This window comes from Meriones unguiculatus, chromosome 19, assembly GCF_030254825.1.
Source record: "Meriones unguiculatus strain TT.TT164.6M chromosome 19, Bangor_MerUng_6.1, whole genome shotgun sequence".
Taxonomy (NCBI): Eukaryota; Metazoa; Chordata; class Mammalia; order Rodentia; family Muridae; genus Meriones; species Meriones unguiculatus.
Window position 1 is genome coordinate 13,205,256 of NC_083366.1, and position 16,457 is coordinate 13,221,712.

At 40.0% G+C, this 16,457-nt stretch overlaps 1 protein-coding gene across 9 annotated transcripts in view; it reads left to right on the plus strand.

The window, feature by feature from the left end:
* Positions 1 to 2,220: 2,220 nt before the first annotated feature.
* Mindy3 (MINDY lysine 48 deubiquitinase 3) overlaps positions 2,221 to 16,457 on the plus strand; it is a 72,403-nt gene continuing 58,166 nt past the window's right edge. For 3 of the 9 annotated variants that reach the window (XM_060372732.1, XM_060372731.1, XM_060372733.1), the window contains exons 1-2: positions 2,223 to 2,545; positions 16,174 to 16,234. Coding sequence is in view for 5 of the 9 variants with exons in the window: in XM_060372727.1 (XP_060228710.1) it covers positions 2,452 to 2,545; positions 12,444 to 12,523; positions 16,174 to 16,234 (235 nt within the window). In the remaining 4 variants the exon portion in view is untranslated. Of the gene's footprint in view, positions 2,546 to 12,443; positions 12,524 to 16,173; positions 16,235 to 16,457 lie in introns of all 9 variants that reach the window. The other 6 variants (XR_009587712.1, XM_060372727.1, XM_060372726.1 and 3 more) reach the window with 3 other exon arrangements.

Below are 16,457 nucleotides of genomic sequence, written 5' to 3' on the forward strand. Positions count from 1 at the left end.
TACATATACTCAATTGGTAGAAATTTTAGAAAGGGTTAGGGGGTATGGCCTTGTTGGAAGAAGTGTGTTTACAAAATGAGGGCTTTGAATTTTCAAAAGACAAATGTCATTCCCAGTATTCTCTCTGCTTCCTGCTTGCTGTGGAGATGTGATCTCTCAGGTGTTCCTGTTGCCATTCCTTCATTCCGCCATCACAGACTCCAGCTGTCTGGAAGTATAAGCCCAATTAAACACATCATTTTATAAGTTATCTTAGTCATGGTGTTTTATCATAGCAATAGGAAAACAGCTATGATGTATAGTATTTGTGTTTGAAATTTAAAAATAAATATATTTAGACAAATCAAGCTTTTAAAATATAGCTTTTTCTCTCTGTATTGGTACATAACTACCAAATCTATTATCACCATCTCTGTATTATAGGGAAAAAACAAACATGTTGAATTATATACATGTATACACAGACATATATATATATATATAAAATGTATAGCTTTTAAAAGAAATTTGGATTTAAGTTACACCTTCCTTTTGAGATATGTATGTGTTAAGAGTTGACAATGTTGAAATGTTGGTTTATTTATCAAGTAAATTTGAGTACTAACTTCTAGTATAAACAATCATAGTCATAGAGTTACATATGAAGTAATGTGAAATTTCACAAGTTATTGTTGGTTTAGACTGTAATGACTGAAGAAAGTGTTATACAAAAAAACATGCAGAGCCTATCTTATAAAATAGCTAAGATTCAATATGTAAAATAGAATAAAGGGCCAACAAGACATTTCGTTAGGTTAATGAGTTTTCTGCCAAGCCTGAAACGTGCCTTCCATCCCTGGGACACATGGCTGCATGAAAGAACCCATCTTCACAGGTTTTCCTCATATCCCTACATGTGTGCCACGGTATGCATGAACCCATGTGTGCATATGTATTTACAGCACACACACACACACACACACACACACACACACAAATGAATGTAATTTTTTTAAAAAGAGGATAATGGGAATTCAAAACACTTGTTAAAAACTCAGGAGGAAGACCTTGCCCACAACAGGCATTTTTAGCAACCCCCTGGTACTACAGGAAAGGTCTTGTTTTCAAACAGCATGATTTAAAATAAGAGTTTATGTTAACCAGTTAATACGAAAGCAATGTTCCATAAAACACTTGTATCTTGAAATAAGTGAACTATGTGTCTTGAATTTATCATTATATTAAAGAGCAAATTGCCTAAAACGTGAGTAAAAGAATAAAAAACATTAGGGTTGCATCAAATTCTCTCACACACACACAAAAATCTTATTTAATAAAACATCCTTGCTTTGTTAGTACATTCCATGTGCCTGAAAGTACCTGAATCTTTTGCCTCTATTTTTCTTTTACACCTTACAACATATGAAGTGTATGGCATTTCCTCGTTTAGGGAACAAGACAAGGGGGAGTGAAGCCAATTCAATAATCAGCACAAAAGAGTCTGGAGTTTTCATAACTCAGAATCCAACCTCCAAATTAAATATGAAATACTGTATCCCACATTCAAACAAACAAACAAACAAGCAAAAGACCCCAAAACCCACACACTTTTAAAATGCACATTTGCCCTTTTCATTCGTTAAAGCCAAGCAGCGAAGTCTCTTTTTTAACTTTCCCAAATGGTTTTCATATTAAATTTAACAGAATACTAATCCTTGGATAAAACCCTGGTCTTCAATCCCAAATGCTGCCAACGTACGGGGTTCAAAACTTGAGATGAAATCTGTGCTGTTTATCAACTGTTGCTTTAGGTCAGCTTAGCTCTATCCAGCTTTCTAATGTGTGTTACACCTATAAAGTTATTTTTAATACACAAATGCATTTACAGGTGTAACCAAGTAATGACTTGGTTGGACTTGTCGTGGTTTATGATGGGAGAGCAGAAGGCAGCTTCCAACTCAAGGGCATAGCCATCATCTTATAATTTCAGTTTTATGCATTACTCTAGATTTTTACAACCAGGTAGTAGAGCGAGGACCTCAAAGTCGGCTGCAAAAATTAGAGCGGAGCCTAGGAGAGGAGGGGCTCTCTAGGCGCCCTGGCAGGGCAGTGCAAAAGCGAACAGTCCAACTTCCCCCAAACCCTATGGCTCCCAAAGGAAGCTGGACTCTTCCAACTCTCCAGGAGCTCGCCCCACTTCCGCTTCCGGGGAAGAGCTTCTCCGGCAACCCGCGGAGGGCGGGGCTAAAGGAAGCCGGAAGTTAGTGCACTTCCGGCACGGGAAACTCCTGGCTGCGGCTTCGCCCCTCTTGACAGCCTCGGTCTGTGCCGGCGGCGCGCTGTCCTCATCGCTCTCGGCCTCCGGTTCGCGCCAGGCCGCCGCCGTCCCGCTGCCCCTTTCTCGAGTAGCCCCTTCCCTATGTTCCGGGGCCGGAGTCCGGGAAGCAAAGACCCTCTTGCCCAGTCCCCATCATGTCCGAAGTGACCAAAGAGCTCCTGGAGCTGGTGTGGGGCACCAAGAGCAGCCCCGGGCTGTCGGACACCATCTTCTGCCGCTGGACGCAAGGTACCAGGGCAGGGTTCACCGCTCCAGCTACTGCCAGGGTTCCGGGAGCCGGGCCGGGACGCCCGGCTCGGTCCAGTACCCGCGCTCCACCAGCTCGTCCCGGCTCCGCCACCTCGGGTACCTGGCGCTTGACCCCAAGCTCCCTAGACCCGTGCTTGGTCCCAGTAACCCCGCTTTAGGCACGCTGGCACCCGCGTTCTGTCCCAGTAGCCCCGCTTGGACTCGGTACCCCAGCTTCAGTCCCTGTAGTATCCGCAACTCTTTCCCTTGGTCCGAGTGTCCCAGCTCCGGCTCCTGCGCTTCCAGCACTCTTTTCCTGTACCGACCCTTGGTCCTGGGACCACAACTCGTCTCTCGGGTACTCGCACTCTTTCCTTGAGCCCAGTACTGCGCCGGCACCCTCGGGACTGTGCACTCAGTTCTAGATACCGGACTTGGTTCCAATAACCCCGCTCGGGCACCTCATGGGTACCTCGCACTAGCCTCCCTTGCCCCCGCTCTGGCCTGTCGGATATCCTGAGCTCGGTCCTAATACCCATGTTCTAAGCAGTGGTTCTCAATGCTTAATGCTGGTTCTTAATGCTGCGATCCTTTCATACAATTTCTCATGTCGTGGTGATCCCTAAAATAAAAGGTTGATACGGACCCCCAGTGGGGTCGCGACTCACAGTTTGAGAACCGCTGCTCTAAATGGATTTTGATGGGGAGAACTTGGATGGGAGAGCGTTTACCAAAGAGCTCAAGTGCCTCTGCTGACTCGCTGCAGAGGCCAAGGGACCAGGGTGGGTGCAGTGTGTGACGCCTTAGGGGTGTCACCTGTCAGGATCATTACACCTCCAACCTCCAAGTGAGCTTTACGTTTTCAGTGTTTGGTATGTTTTTGAGGGTGGGGTGGAGTGGTGATCTAGGTGACTAATGCCAGAAAGCAGTTTTATGTTGTAATTATGTGGTTAGGTGTGGCACTCTGAACGGAAACACAGTATTGCTGGTGGCAGATTGTTCACTTGGCCTCAAGTATCCCTGATTTTGAGACAGTGTCTGATATTGTTTGTTGTATTTTTGTTTTGTTTTGTTTTAAGGAGTGTGGATCACAGACAGCACTTCCTCAGCCAGTCTAATGACGCTCAGAGGCCATTGTTAAATGTTGCTGTGGTAGCCATTCGGGGTTGTGGAAGTGGGCACAGAGCACGGAGTGCTGCATTAGTGAGGTGGCTTGATTTTGTGGCCAATAACTGCATTGGATTGACAACTGCAAACTCAGTGTTCTGAAAATACGATGCAGGTATAAAATGGTTAGCATAAAACCAAGTTATACCCAGAGATATTTCTTTTGTGAAGTTACATTAGTCAGGTTATTAAAATAAGCCAACTGAGGAGCACATGATGGTTCGTTTTTCATTGATATCACAATCTTGGTTACTTCTTTGGTAATCCCTTTCACTTGAAGAAGTAGACGTTTTGGGTTGTTTCTGAGCAGTCTTTAAAGATTTATTTGATTTTTTTTTACTTAAAAAATGAATATAGATGTTTCGCATTCATGTATGCATGTGCACCACGTACACGCCTTAGGCCCACAGAGGCCAGAGGAGGACATTGGATTCCCTGAAACTGGTTGTGAGCCTGCACATGGATGCTGGGAATTGAACCCAGGTCCACTAAACAGTCAGTGTTTTTGTTTTGTTTTTTATTTTTTGTTTGCCACTGTGCCATCTCCCCAGTTTGCCAGTTTTGTTTAAAGGCAATAAGCCTTTTAATAAAAGGCTTGAAGTTAATTTTGTTTTTGAAACAAGCTCTCACCATGTAGTTTTGTCTGGCCTCGAGCTCAGAGATCCACCTGCCTTGACCTCCTGGGTGCTGGGATAAAAGACATTAGCATGTCTCGGTGATCCAAATTGGCCTTTTTTAGATTGAAATTTTGTCTTTTGTTTTTGTTTCTCCTGTTCATTTGCCTACCTTTGAAAAATGGGTTTTCACTTTTTTAGTTCACTAGCACCACTTACTCTTTTTTCTTCCCGTAAACCACACTGATGTACCAAACCCTTACAGCCGAAACCTGGGGGAGTGGAGTAAAGCATCAGACACTTGTAGTGGTTATTAGTGAAGGTACAGAGAGTCCTGGAAACACTTGGAGTCATGAAGGGATCTGAAGAAAGTGTTCCAGACAGAGGGCATCACCCCTGTAAAAACCTTAGTGCCAAGTGTTCCCTGGACTGTTGATTTGGGAACAGGAAGGAGGTCAGTATGGCTGGAGAGAGGCAGTGGGAAGGGGAGGGTAATAAACATTCTAAAAGTAATATAGTCATATAAAACTTTGTAGCCCTTGTAAGGACAGTGGCCCACATTTCTGATGAACTAGTGGTCACTGGAATGTTTGGGGCAAAGGAGACACAGGTTCTGTATTTAGAAGGTTGATTTGGCTGCTGTGGCCGAGTAATTAAAATTAGGTGGTCCCTGGAGGTCCAGGGGAAAAGGTGGAGCAGATCAGGATACTAGCATTAGTAACAGTAGGAAGCTGTCAGGTTAACTATGTCCCAGCAGAGCCCAAATTGGCATCTTCTCTGCCTGACAGAAGTAGTATTGATCATCCAAATGGGAACAATTGACGTAGTAGAAGTTCAATTTTCAATGCTGATTTCGTAACTCGGTGTTTGGTAGACGCCCTGTAAAGGGTCAGTGCCTTTCCTCTTTCTGTGTTCCTCTGGTTCTGCTGCAAAAGCTGTCATGGGTAGTGTGGGCACAGCTTCTCCAAAACATCTTTCATAAAGCATCTGGGGACCGTGCTTTCCCTGACCTTAGTTTAGATCTCAGGAGATCAGGATCCATGCTGTCCCTTCCTCAAACATCACGTTATTTTAGAGGTGTGCTGGAAAAGAGAATACTATCTGTAATAATGTGGGTTATATCTTTTTGTGATGGGGCAGGGCTATATTTGCTTAAAATTAGATTCGGGGGTCTTCAGGAATAAGGGACAGTCTTTATTAACTAATACGAAAAATAAGATTTTTACCTTAATGAAAATTGAGGGATCATTTAAAAATATAAAGTGGGCCAAGAAGATTACACAGGAAGCCTGACTCCATGAGTTTGATCCTTAGAACTTACATGCTTGAAGGAGAGTCAGCTTGTGCAAGGTGTCCTCTCACAGCTGCATACACATCCACACACGGCAGGTGCACACACACATGCACACACAAATCATTACTGCATCATTTGGGTCAAAGTTTGACTTAGGTTTTACTTTCTGTAACATAACTAAATTGTAATTAACCTAACAAGCAATTAAAATCATAATTTGCAAGCATAAGAGGGTTAATTGCTTGGTACTTAAATAACTACTAATGTAGTCCTTTAAAATCAAAGATTTTAAATATCTGTTATGGTGACATGCTGTACAGGGTTTTGAAAACTTATTTAACGCTTACTACAACCTTGCAAGATAGCAGAAGATGACTATTTCTATTCTACCATTATTAGCTAAGGAAAATAGGATACCATTCAGATATTTGCTCAGGCCATCTGCTTTATAGTAACCTAACCAAGTCTGTGCGCTTGGTTTTACGCTGGTGACTAAGAGTTAGCTGTCCAGTCAGTTAGAGGAATGTGTATGTGTGCAGGCAAGACTTGAGAATAAAAGACTGAAAATTTTCAAAAAGACTCATGGCTCACATTTACATTTGACGCTGTAAAACATGAAACAGAATGGCTTCACTGTCATTATGGCTTCACTGTGAAATATGCTACTAAACTATGTGTCAGGTCAGCTGTTAGCTGAGTAATGTTAGATTTAATTAGAAAATCGTTCTTTTAGAGAAGCAAATTTCTTTTAAATCTAGGAAATAATTTGAGTGAAATAAAAAACACTTGACAAGAAAAGTAACTATATTAACAAACTCATATTCAAGGATAAAAATAAAAACAACTCATTGTATTGTGATTGTAACAGTAAGACCACCCATGGATCTTGATAGTTGCATTATATCAATAGGATTTTTTAATAATGTTTTTACTTCTTCTTTGAATATTGATGGCATTTTTTTAAGGAAGGCTAGGATTCACTCCTAATTCACTGTTTATTACATGAACTGAAAGATCAGTAGAATCTCGTTGTTCCTCTGCATGTACATGCAGTACCAGGACTCCTTCCTTATCCTCCTTGGACAAACAGTGAGGGTCTCTTGGCATCAACTCTCTTATTCAAGTGATAACAAGGCCTGATGGTGCTTAGCAGAAGAGAAGATGTGGGGTCAGGTGGATTCTTGATGGTATTGGCCATAGACTCTTGGCTTCAATTTTCATTCTTAGTTTGGACCTGAAACTTGGTTGTCTTAACATGATAACCAGTACTTTTTAAATTATTATTTATTTAATTTTATTTTCTGTGCATTGATATGAAGATATCAGAATCCCTGGAACTGGAGTTATAGACAGTTGTGAGTTGTCGTGTGGGTGCTGGGAATTGAACCTGGGTCCTTTGGAATTGCAGATAGTGTTCTTAACCACTGAAGCATCTCTCCAGTCTCACGAGCCATCTTTCTAACTTAGATAACCAACACACTTAGTTGTCACATTTCTTATTAAGTTTTCCCCATCCATATTGAAGCAGATGCTGAGACTCACAGCCAAACTTTGGGCAGAGTACAGGGAGTCTTACGGAAGAAGGGGGAGAAGGGTAGAAGGACAAGGAGGAGACAGGAGCCCTGCAAGGAGACCAATAAAGCTAAAAAATCTGAGCCCAGGGAGTCTTGCAGAGACTGATGCACCATCGCAGCACCATACGTGGAGAGGACATAGACCCTCTGCTCAGATGTAACCCATGGGCAGCTCAGTTTCCATGTGGATTCCCAAGTAAGGGGAACAGGGGTTGCCTCTGTCATGAAGTTGCTTGCCTGCTCTTTGATCACTAACTCCTGGCCATGTGGCCTTGCCAGGCCACAGAGGAAGAGGATCCAGGCAGTCCTGATGAGACATGATAAGTTATGGGCACATGGCAGAAGAAGAGAACTGCCCCTTTCAGTAGACTAGGGGAAGGAGATGGGGAGAAGAGGGAGGGAGGGTGGGACTGGGAGGGGTTGAGGGAGGGGGTTCAATTAGGATATGTAATGAATAAATTGTAAAAAAATAAATAAAAATTTGTAAAAAGTTTTCCCCATATATCTTAACTACTCCCAGCTCTCCATTTATTGTTATCATGGATTCCGGGTGTGTGCGCCAGATAAACATGTGTCTGGCATCAGCACAGTCAGTAATCACACTTTAGCAGAGTCCTCCCTGCTTCTACCCTTCATCTTTTTCAGGTGTCCTTGCGCTTCTCAGACTTTGCATCCAGAGAGTTCCTCAGCTCTCACCTCTCATCATATCCGGGACTCCAGCCAGCGGCTTCACTTTTCTTTGTTTTAGAAATCTAAGATTCATATCTGTTAGGTTACCAGCTTTCATGTTTTCAAAGCTCAGGATGCCATTACACTCTTAAAAAATGAAGGATTTCAAAATGAAGGCAGACAGTGTCTTGGTAGGATTGTGAAAGCGCTTTAACTTCAGGTAGATACCTTGCACCTGTCTACAGCACTATAAGTTTGTAGTGGGGGCACATTTAAGAAGCTCTGCAGGGCTTGCGTTTCCTTTTTCTCATTATCAGTCTCTGAATCAACCCCTGTTTATCTCTCTGTTTGTTTGTTTTTAAACAGTCTCACTCTATAGCCCTGGCTGCCTGGAACTCACTAAGTAGTCCCAGGTTGGGCTCAAACTCAGATCTCACCTGCCTCTGCCTCCCAGGTGCTGGGACTAAAAGCATATGCCTTTTTTTTTTTTAATCTCCCACACTTCATTCTTTTGCTAACATCAAGTGTCAGAATAATTCTTCATGCTGCCATCTTTTTTCCTTCCATGAAACTTGCAGCTTGCACACCAGATACATTGCTTTTGAGTGTTTCTCCCAGTATGGCTGTTCCCTCTAGCTCTGAGTTTTCTTTTGTAGTACTTCCAGTGGTGTGCTTGATCCAGCATTTTGTCTTAGCACTTGTCACAGCTGACTGCCCTTGTATCTAATTGCTCTTTTCTGGAACCTCGGCTACTATATTTTTTATCTTGCCTGTTTTTCTAAGCTGTTATCCTGCACTGCTGGCCCAGCTTCTGCTCACTTTTAATGTTCTCAGAAGCTTTGTTATCTTTGCAGTGCATGTTGGACTTCACTTCATTAACCTGCTTCAGATGATTGTAATTCTCTCTGTAGTCCCGAATCTCACCCTGAGGTTCATTATCTTTGACTTCTAGATGGGAGTAATGGCTGTTTTACTTGTTTGAAACTCAACTGTTTTACATCTTAGAAACAAACACCCCTTATTGTCTTCCTTTCCAAATTTTAATAAGTGTTAATAAGCCTTGAGTATACAGCATATGGTGAAAAACAGACACCAATTACAGACATGATACCTGTATGATAAATTAACAAAAATGTAGATTATGATAAATGCTGGTTCTGCCGAGGGATGGTAGACAACTTAGGTTTGCCAGGAAGTCTCTACGGGGTTAACATGTTAAGTTGGATCATGAAGACCTTGAAGACCAGAGTGGAAAGAAGCATTTCATTGGAAGAAGAGCAAGCATTAATAAGGACTTCATAGCTAAGCAAAGTAAAAGTAGAACGTGGTCAATTTACCATGTCTTTACACCAGAAAAGGGAGTTAAGGTTTTATTCTACTTGCAGTGAGAGCCCATAGAAAGATTTTTAAGCAGGTGTGACCAAATCTGGTTTTCTTTCTGAAATACTCTCCAGGCAATATTGATGAATAGGAAGGGTTAAGGAGATGAGCTGGGAGGTGTCGTTGGAAGCTTTTATTCTATTTGAGAGGGCATAGTAGTTTGAACAATAAGATAGATGAGATATGGGATAGGAATGGACACATTTAAGATATGTTTCAGAGCCTTGAGCCAAAAGGAAGAAGCATAAAAGATAGGTCAGTTTCTTGAGAAAGGGCAAGCATGTGGTTCAGGTTGAAGCACATTATGTCCAAAGGTATGGTAGAACATACCTGTGATCCCAGCACTTGAAAGGTGAATGCACAAATGTTTGAAGACCTGGAAGAATCTCACCAGTAGAACTAAAGTCATTGTGCAGGGCCACATAAGGACTTCAGATGCTGTATCTGGTCTGTATTTGGGGATTCTTTGGTTATAGTCAGTAATGAGAATTGAGGGAGTAGATGAAATTACTAGGGGTAGATAAAATTCTGCCTATTACCAGAGAGATCATACAGAAAGGAATAATCATAGTTCCAAGGCCAGTCCTTGGGGAGCAAAGGCATTTAAGAGGTGCTGCAGTGACACTGAGGATAGCAGGTTAAAATGTGCAACGAGGGACCAGTATGCAAGAGACCAAGTCTATGCTCATAATTTTAGGTGACTCTGGGAAGTTAGATGAGCCTTTAAGAGTATCCTAGAGGAATCAACAGTGAACATGATGAGAGTGAGCTAGGTGCAGCTAGGGATGGAAAGTAAGCACATAATGTGAGCTGAGGAGAAAGGTGGGCTGTTGAATATAGACAGCTGGGGTGGAACTGAGAGGTCAAGACTGAGAGGGTGTGGGGTAGGGGTAGATTTCTTGGTGGAAACACAGATTTTAAAAAGAAAAAAAGCTATGTGAAAGACATTTAAATGCTCTCTAGAAGAGAGGCTAAAGGAGAGGTGTGATGAGGAAGCTCGGACCTTAAGTTTTGTTTTTGGTTTTGTTTTGTTTTTGGTCTCTAGAAACTTCCGAGGATAGAAGGACATAGAAGCCAAAAAATCTGGTTCCAGGGGGCCTGCAGAGACTGATGCATCCATCACCCAAGGACCATATATAGCCTACTCAGATATAGCCCAAAGGCAGCTCAGTCTCCATGTGTTCTCTAGTAAGGAGAGCAGGGGCTGTCTCTTGTCATGAACTCAGTTGCCTGTTCTTTGATCACTTTCCCCTGGTGACACAACCTTACCAGCCCTCAGAGGAAGAGGATCCAGGTGGTCCTGATGAGACTTGATAGGCTAGGTCAGATAATAGGAGAGGACTCCCCTTTTGGTAGACTAGGGGAAGAGGGAGGGAGGGGCCTACAATCAGGATATAAAGTGAATAAGTTGTAAAAAAATTTTTTTAAAAAAAATGAAATAAATTTTAAAAAACTTCAGAAGCAACTCTCATTTCTTCTGTATCAAGCATTCTGCATTTACATATAGTAATCAAACTTTAACTTCACTTTAGAAATACCATTTGAAAATAGCTCTTTCTCTCCAAAAGAAACTAGCTTTTATTGGGTCAGTTCCATCTCTACTGGGCTCTTAAAAGAACCTTCCTGTTTCAGTTCTTTAAAAAAGAAGAAAACTATGTAGTCCCCAAAGACCAGAGCATTATCAGACCCATGCAGGTCTTTGTAGTGTGTTCCACTTCTCTTCCCTTTCGCCTGTTTGGGCTTCTTTCTGCTCCTAACCCGCCCTTCATCTGCATTCAGATCCCCTTTGATCTATCAACTTTTCCTGCTCTTCCAGCCCTTTTCCTTTAAGACTACAATTTCCCACCCTCCCTCTTCTCCCCTTATGCCCTTTCCCTCGTCCCCCGATAGGGGAGGACCTCCTCCCCTTCTATTTGACCCTAGCCTATCAGGGGATACAGAGTGAATAAATTGTAATAAATAAAATAAAATAAATTTAAAAAGACTGCCATTTCCTTTGCCTGAACATCATTTGCACACCCTTGCTTCCTGGGCGCACACCCTGTTATGATTAGCCTCCAGTTTATATGTTACTATTGACTCAGGCAGAGTAAGTTGTTCCTTTCTGTACCCAGACACCCACAGTACCCTTCAGTCTCCCAATACACTAACATATTCTTTTAGTTATTACCTATTTATATGTCTCTTCGGCTGGATTATCAGCCTACTTAAACCAGAGATTTTAGTGGTCTTGTATATATTATAAATTGCAGGTATATGATCTAGTGTTTATGAAATATAAACAAACGCATTGTGCTGACGGTTACTGAATTTAACTATTAGTGAATTTCAGTACATACCTAGCACTTTGAAGTTGAAAGTGAACATTTTGAAAAATAAGACCCTCAAGACTCAGGTAATGATATGATTTTTCCAGGGTTTCTACTGGATTCTTACTTCTGTCCCAGGGCAATCTGCATAACTTTAGTTGCTATCAGTTAATGCTGATAAGGAATATTCAACATAAGGTAGAGCCATTGTGTGAACACTTACTATCTATCATGCTATTTAGTTTTTAAATTTCGGAATGTGACTCAAGGATTGAAATGAAGTACTCTCACTAGTAAAATACTCAGGGCCACTGCTTAGTCCACTGCTCCCATACAGTGTTCTCAGTAACTTACTCTTAAAAGGGGCAGGGGTTGGGGGAGGTGAAATGAAAAACAACAACGAAGTAGTTTGGGAAAATGGATTTCTAGTCTTCTTTCAAGAAATTAAATTATGTAAAAGTAAGGTTTAAGGGGTTGGAGGTGTAGCTTAGTGCTGAGGATGTGCTGGCATTCATGGCTATTTCCAGCCATCAGATCAAGAAATAAATACAAGAGGTAATGTCCTTCCATTCAAGTCCACCCATTCAAGTTCACTTTGCCTTCCCTGGGTGTGAAATTTTGGATGTGTGAGTGAAGGGGGTGGGTAAGTGAGAGTGAGAGAGAGGTGAGAGAGATTTTATAAATATTTTTTGGAGGAGAGGCAGTAGTTGTATAATATTTTTCAAAGAGTCCTCTTGATCTCCTGAAAGAGAGGCCAACTCATTCTGTCTGACAACTGTAGATATTTTGTTGTTGTGAAACATGATCTCAAAGCAAAGTACACGAATAATTCTTTTATAGAAGATGCTGCTGGAATTACTTTTAATCCTTGCTACTTGCTTTCATTTTTAGGCTTTGTGTTTAGTGAATCAGAGGGATCTGCATTAGAGCAGTTTGAAGGTGGCCCCTGTGCTGTTATTGCTCCCGTCCAGGTAACACAGACTACTTTACCGACTCCTTAGATAAGGGGCATGTTCCATGGTCAGCTTGCCTTTGTCTTCTGTTGTCTCTACTCCTAGAACAACCAGACAGTGCCATCTGCCAACTCTTACACAAGGATTGTAACTAACCAAAATGAAAATGAATCCAGAGCATGAGTGAGTTCTTAAAACAGTAGCATTTTGACTATTTTCAAGGAAAAATAAGAGTTATATCCTGATTTTAGAAGATTAGGAATTAAAGATAAAGACCCGTTATATGATAGAATGATCATACTGATCCTATAAGATCTATACATTGAAAGCAATTTGTCATTTATTCCTAATACAAAGATGTTCCTAAGAAGTTGAAGATGAGTGCATGTTTTCATGGCCTAAAACTTTATATATATATATAAAGTTTATATATATATATATATATATATATATATATATATATATATAGGCTTTAAACTGGCCTTTCTAAGTAAGTTGCAATCAATTACAAACATGATTTAAAAAATAATTTTTCTTTGCACAAAAGATTTTTGTTTAGATATCAGAATTTCTTTGTTTTAAATCTTGATGTTTTTGAATTTCTGAACTGCCGTTCTATCACTGCTAATTGCTAGAAGCGGCAGCTTCTGGCTGACTGTTACATATGTGACTATCAGTGTAAACTCAAAGATGTTGGATGGGGACTGATGCCGATTACCCACTGGACAGGGAAGACTTCTAAACCCTTAGTCACGTAATACATTAGTGTCCAACATTATCCTCCATAGGATAACCTCACTCAGTTAAAAGAAACCGTCTCAGAAATGGAGAGACAGCTCAGTGCTTTAGAACACCTGTTGTCTTGCTGAGGACACAGGCACATGCATGGTGCACATACAAAAATGCAGGCAAAACATTTATACACATAAAATAAATCTAAAAAATAAGATATTAAAAGGGTTTTCTCTGAGTTAATCCAACATACACCTTTGTAGATCTTGTTTTTATTTTCTCAAAGAATAAAGCTACTTTCTTTTCATATTGGTAAAATTTTTAAGAAAAAGTTGAGTGTTCAAATCTTGTTTCAGAATTGTTAAGTATATAGAGTGGAAATTTAAGTATAACATAAAAACAGTACATTTAGATATTCTGTGTGATTACATATATTTATATAATAATATATAATATACTATTGCTAATTATTATTATATCTTTGTTTCTGAGTATATGAGGCAACTTTCAGGAAACTTGTTTGAATTTGAAGACCTTTGTGTCTTCAAATGTGTATTAGATTTAGAAATGGGTCAGCAATAGTGCTATAGGATTGAAGGTCTGTGAATGCAGGTAAGCAGAAGGTAAACTACAGGCATTTAAAATTCATTATATATCAAAAATAAACGGCTTTAATATTGAAATCCTAACTGCCTTGTTATGGACCTTTACAGCGGTGGCTTTAGCTTGAGAAATGTACCAGTATTTTCAGTCAATATAATCATTTTATTTTGTATTTCCACCTAAACATCTACACTAAATGATTAAGAGTAGTGAGAACTGAGTCAAAATATAAACAGTAACCTTTTGAACTATTAACTTTAGACCATGGTGCTAAACAATACGTAGGGATAACATTAAACAGATAATTCATTTATTAAATAAGGATTTGCCATCACATACTGTGATAACAGAGCTGTGATCAGTGTTGAAATAAAATGAAAATTTATAAATACCACTAATATGACACAGTTTGGGGGGGGGCAAATGATTTTTGATCATCTCCTACCATATGCCAAATATGTCCATAAGAAACCCAAATATTAATGTACTAATGCTCTAAGATAAAGGATTACTTTAAGCTAAACATTCTCAGTAAATATTATTCTCAAGGGATGTTGTCTGTCCTACACAGGGAGATAATACAAATTGGATAAGAAAAGCACTCTAACCCCATTGGTAAAATGGGCATCACAAAGTATTTATTGATAGGTGAGGTGATGCTAGACAAGAAACTAATAAAGACATTTTCTGAGTGCAGGCCAGTACAAAACAAAGTACAGCTTGACCATGTTTCTTATTTTGTTTAGTTTCTGTAAATATAAGATTGTCAAGGCATGTATGGATGGGATGGTGCTGGCACTTTTGAATATTGCTGTCTAGTACAAATTTATTCTGTGAAGGTGTTTTAGATTATGGTTTGAGCTATGATAATATAGATTCTTGAGGCAATAGTGCACGTCTATGAATCTCTTAAAAAATCCTTCAGATGGAAAAAAGTTGTCTTCATGAAGAAACTCATTGGTAGTAGCAAAAGTTGTACTCTGTGTTTTGTAACAAAATTTAAATGTGGACATAACAGGTAAATCTTGGGAACTTCATAGAAGTAGTGACTCTGGCTGTTGAGTTCTGTGGAAAAAAAAAGTGTCGTGCTTAATATATGCATTAAACAGTTCCTTCTTACAAACCAGTTATTCGGAAAGAGTGAAGAAATCTTATATGCCAACAGCAGGAGTATTAGTGGTGGATTAAGTGCCCTTGTGCTTTACCTCCGAAGTTTGTGTTGTAGATAATTACCCAGGTAGTTCATTTATGCTGATTGTTGAAGATAGTCTATAGTTGGTTGTAGGGTTTGCTTTATCTCTGCATAAGGAGACCTTTCTTGTTGGGCTGGGGAGGTTGCTGAGCTGACACCTGTTAGGTGCCGGGTGGTATGCTGAGTGAATTGCATACATTTTCTCATATAACCCTATTGACATCTTTCAAAATTTGTCCTAGCAGTTTTGATTAACAGTGTAGTAAATCAAGTAAAAGCAATCTCCATCCTGCTTTCTGGTAGCAGAGGAAGAGTCCTCTAAAACCCCCATTTCTTAGACTTTCCCTGTTCAGATTCAGATTCAACAGGGGGGCCCAAGAACCTGCATTTATGCAGGTCAATTGCATTGTGCCTTGAGGAGGCACTGTCCTGTAACCCACAGCTCCTGTGACACAGCCAATAAAAAGTAGGAATCAACTTGTTTTTCTTTAAATCATATAACTTGATGATTCAAATCATGAAGTTATGAGTTATTGTGAGAAGTAATTAATAGTAAGATTTTCCCTTCTCTCCCTTCCTCTCGCTCTCTCTTTCTCTCAGCATTTAGCCTATAATCTCACCATGGTAGGCAAGTGCTCTGCCTACTACTAAGCTTCATCCACAGTGCTTTTGTATCTATCTTAAGACAGGGTCTTGCTAAGTTTTCCAAGATGGCCAGTAGCGGTATTTGAATAACAGATCAGAGCTAACAGGAAAGAAAGAACTATTGTTGTATTAAGATGTCTCATCCCCAAAAATCCAACAGAAATATAGAGGTGTTCCTATAAACCTATAAACCTTCACTTTATGGATAGAACACTAGATTTCTAGTTACCTGTCTGTTATGTGAATTAATTCTCTACTTCTTAGAAAGTATGTGTCTGAGGTAGGTAGTCTGTGAATCTGGATAAAGTTTATATTAGTATATTCTAAATAAATAATGGTGTACAGTGACTTTTGAATATGGGGGAAGACTTTGAAGTTTTAATAAAACTACTCAAAAGATCAGGAAGGTGGTATTAATTTTTTCCATTTTTAAAAATAAAAGAGCTGCATGAGTGTGACTATAATGCATTCTAACTGTTGCTTTAATTGTGTAAAGGCATTTCTTTTGAAGAAGCTTCTGTTTTCCTCTGAGAAGTCATCGTGGCGGGATTGCTCAGGTATGCTAGCTGGCTTTAAAGTGTTTATTCCATCTTCTCTTGTAAACCTGGTCTACTTAGCATTTATTGTTAGTAATCCTCTTTTTTTTTAAGTCTGTCTTTAGTAGGAAACAGTTGGTAGACTGTTATTTTTTGAATATTTCAAAAAGTTTTATAAACAGTGACTTTGTTATAAAATGTTCATTTTAGATTTTTCCAAATAAGAGACAATCTAGGCTATTAT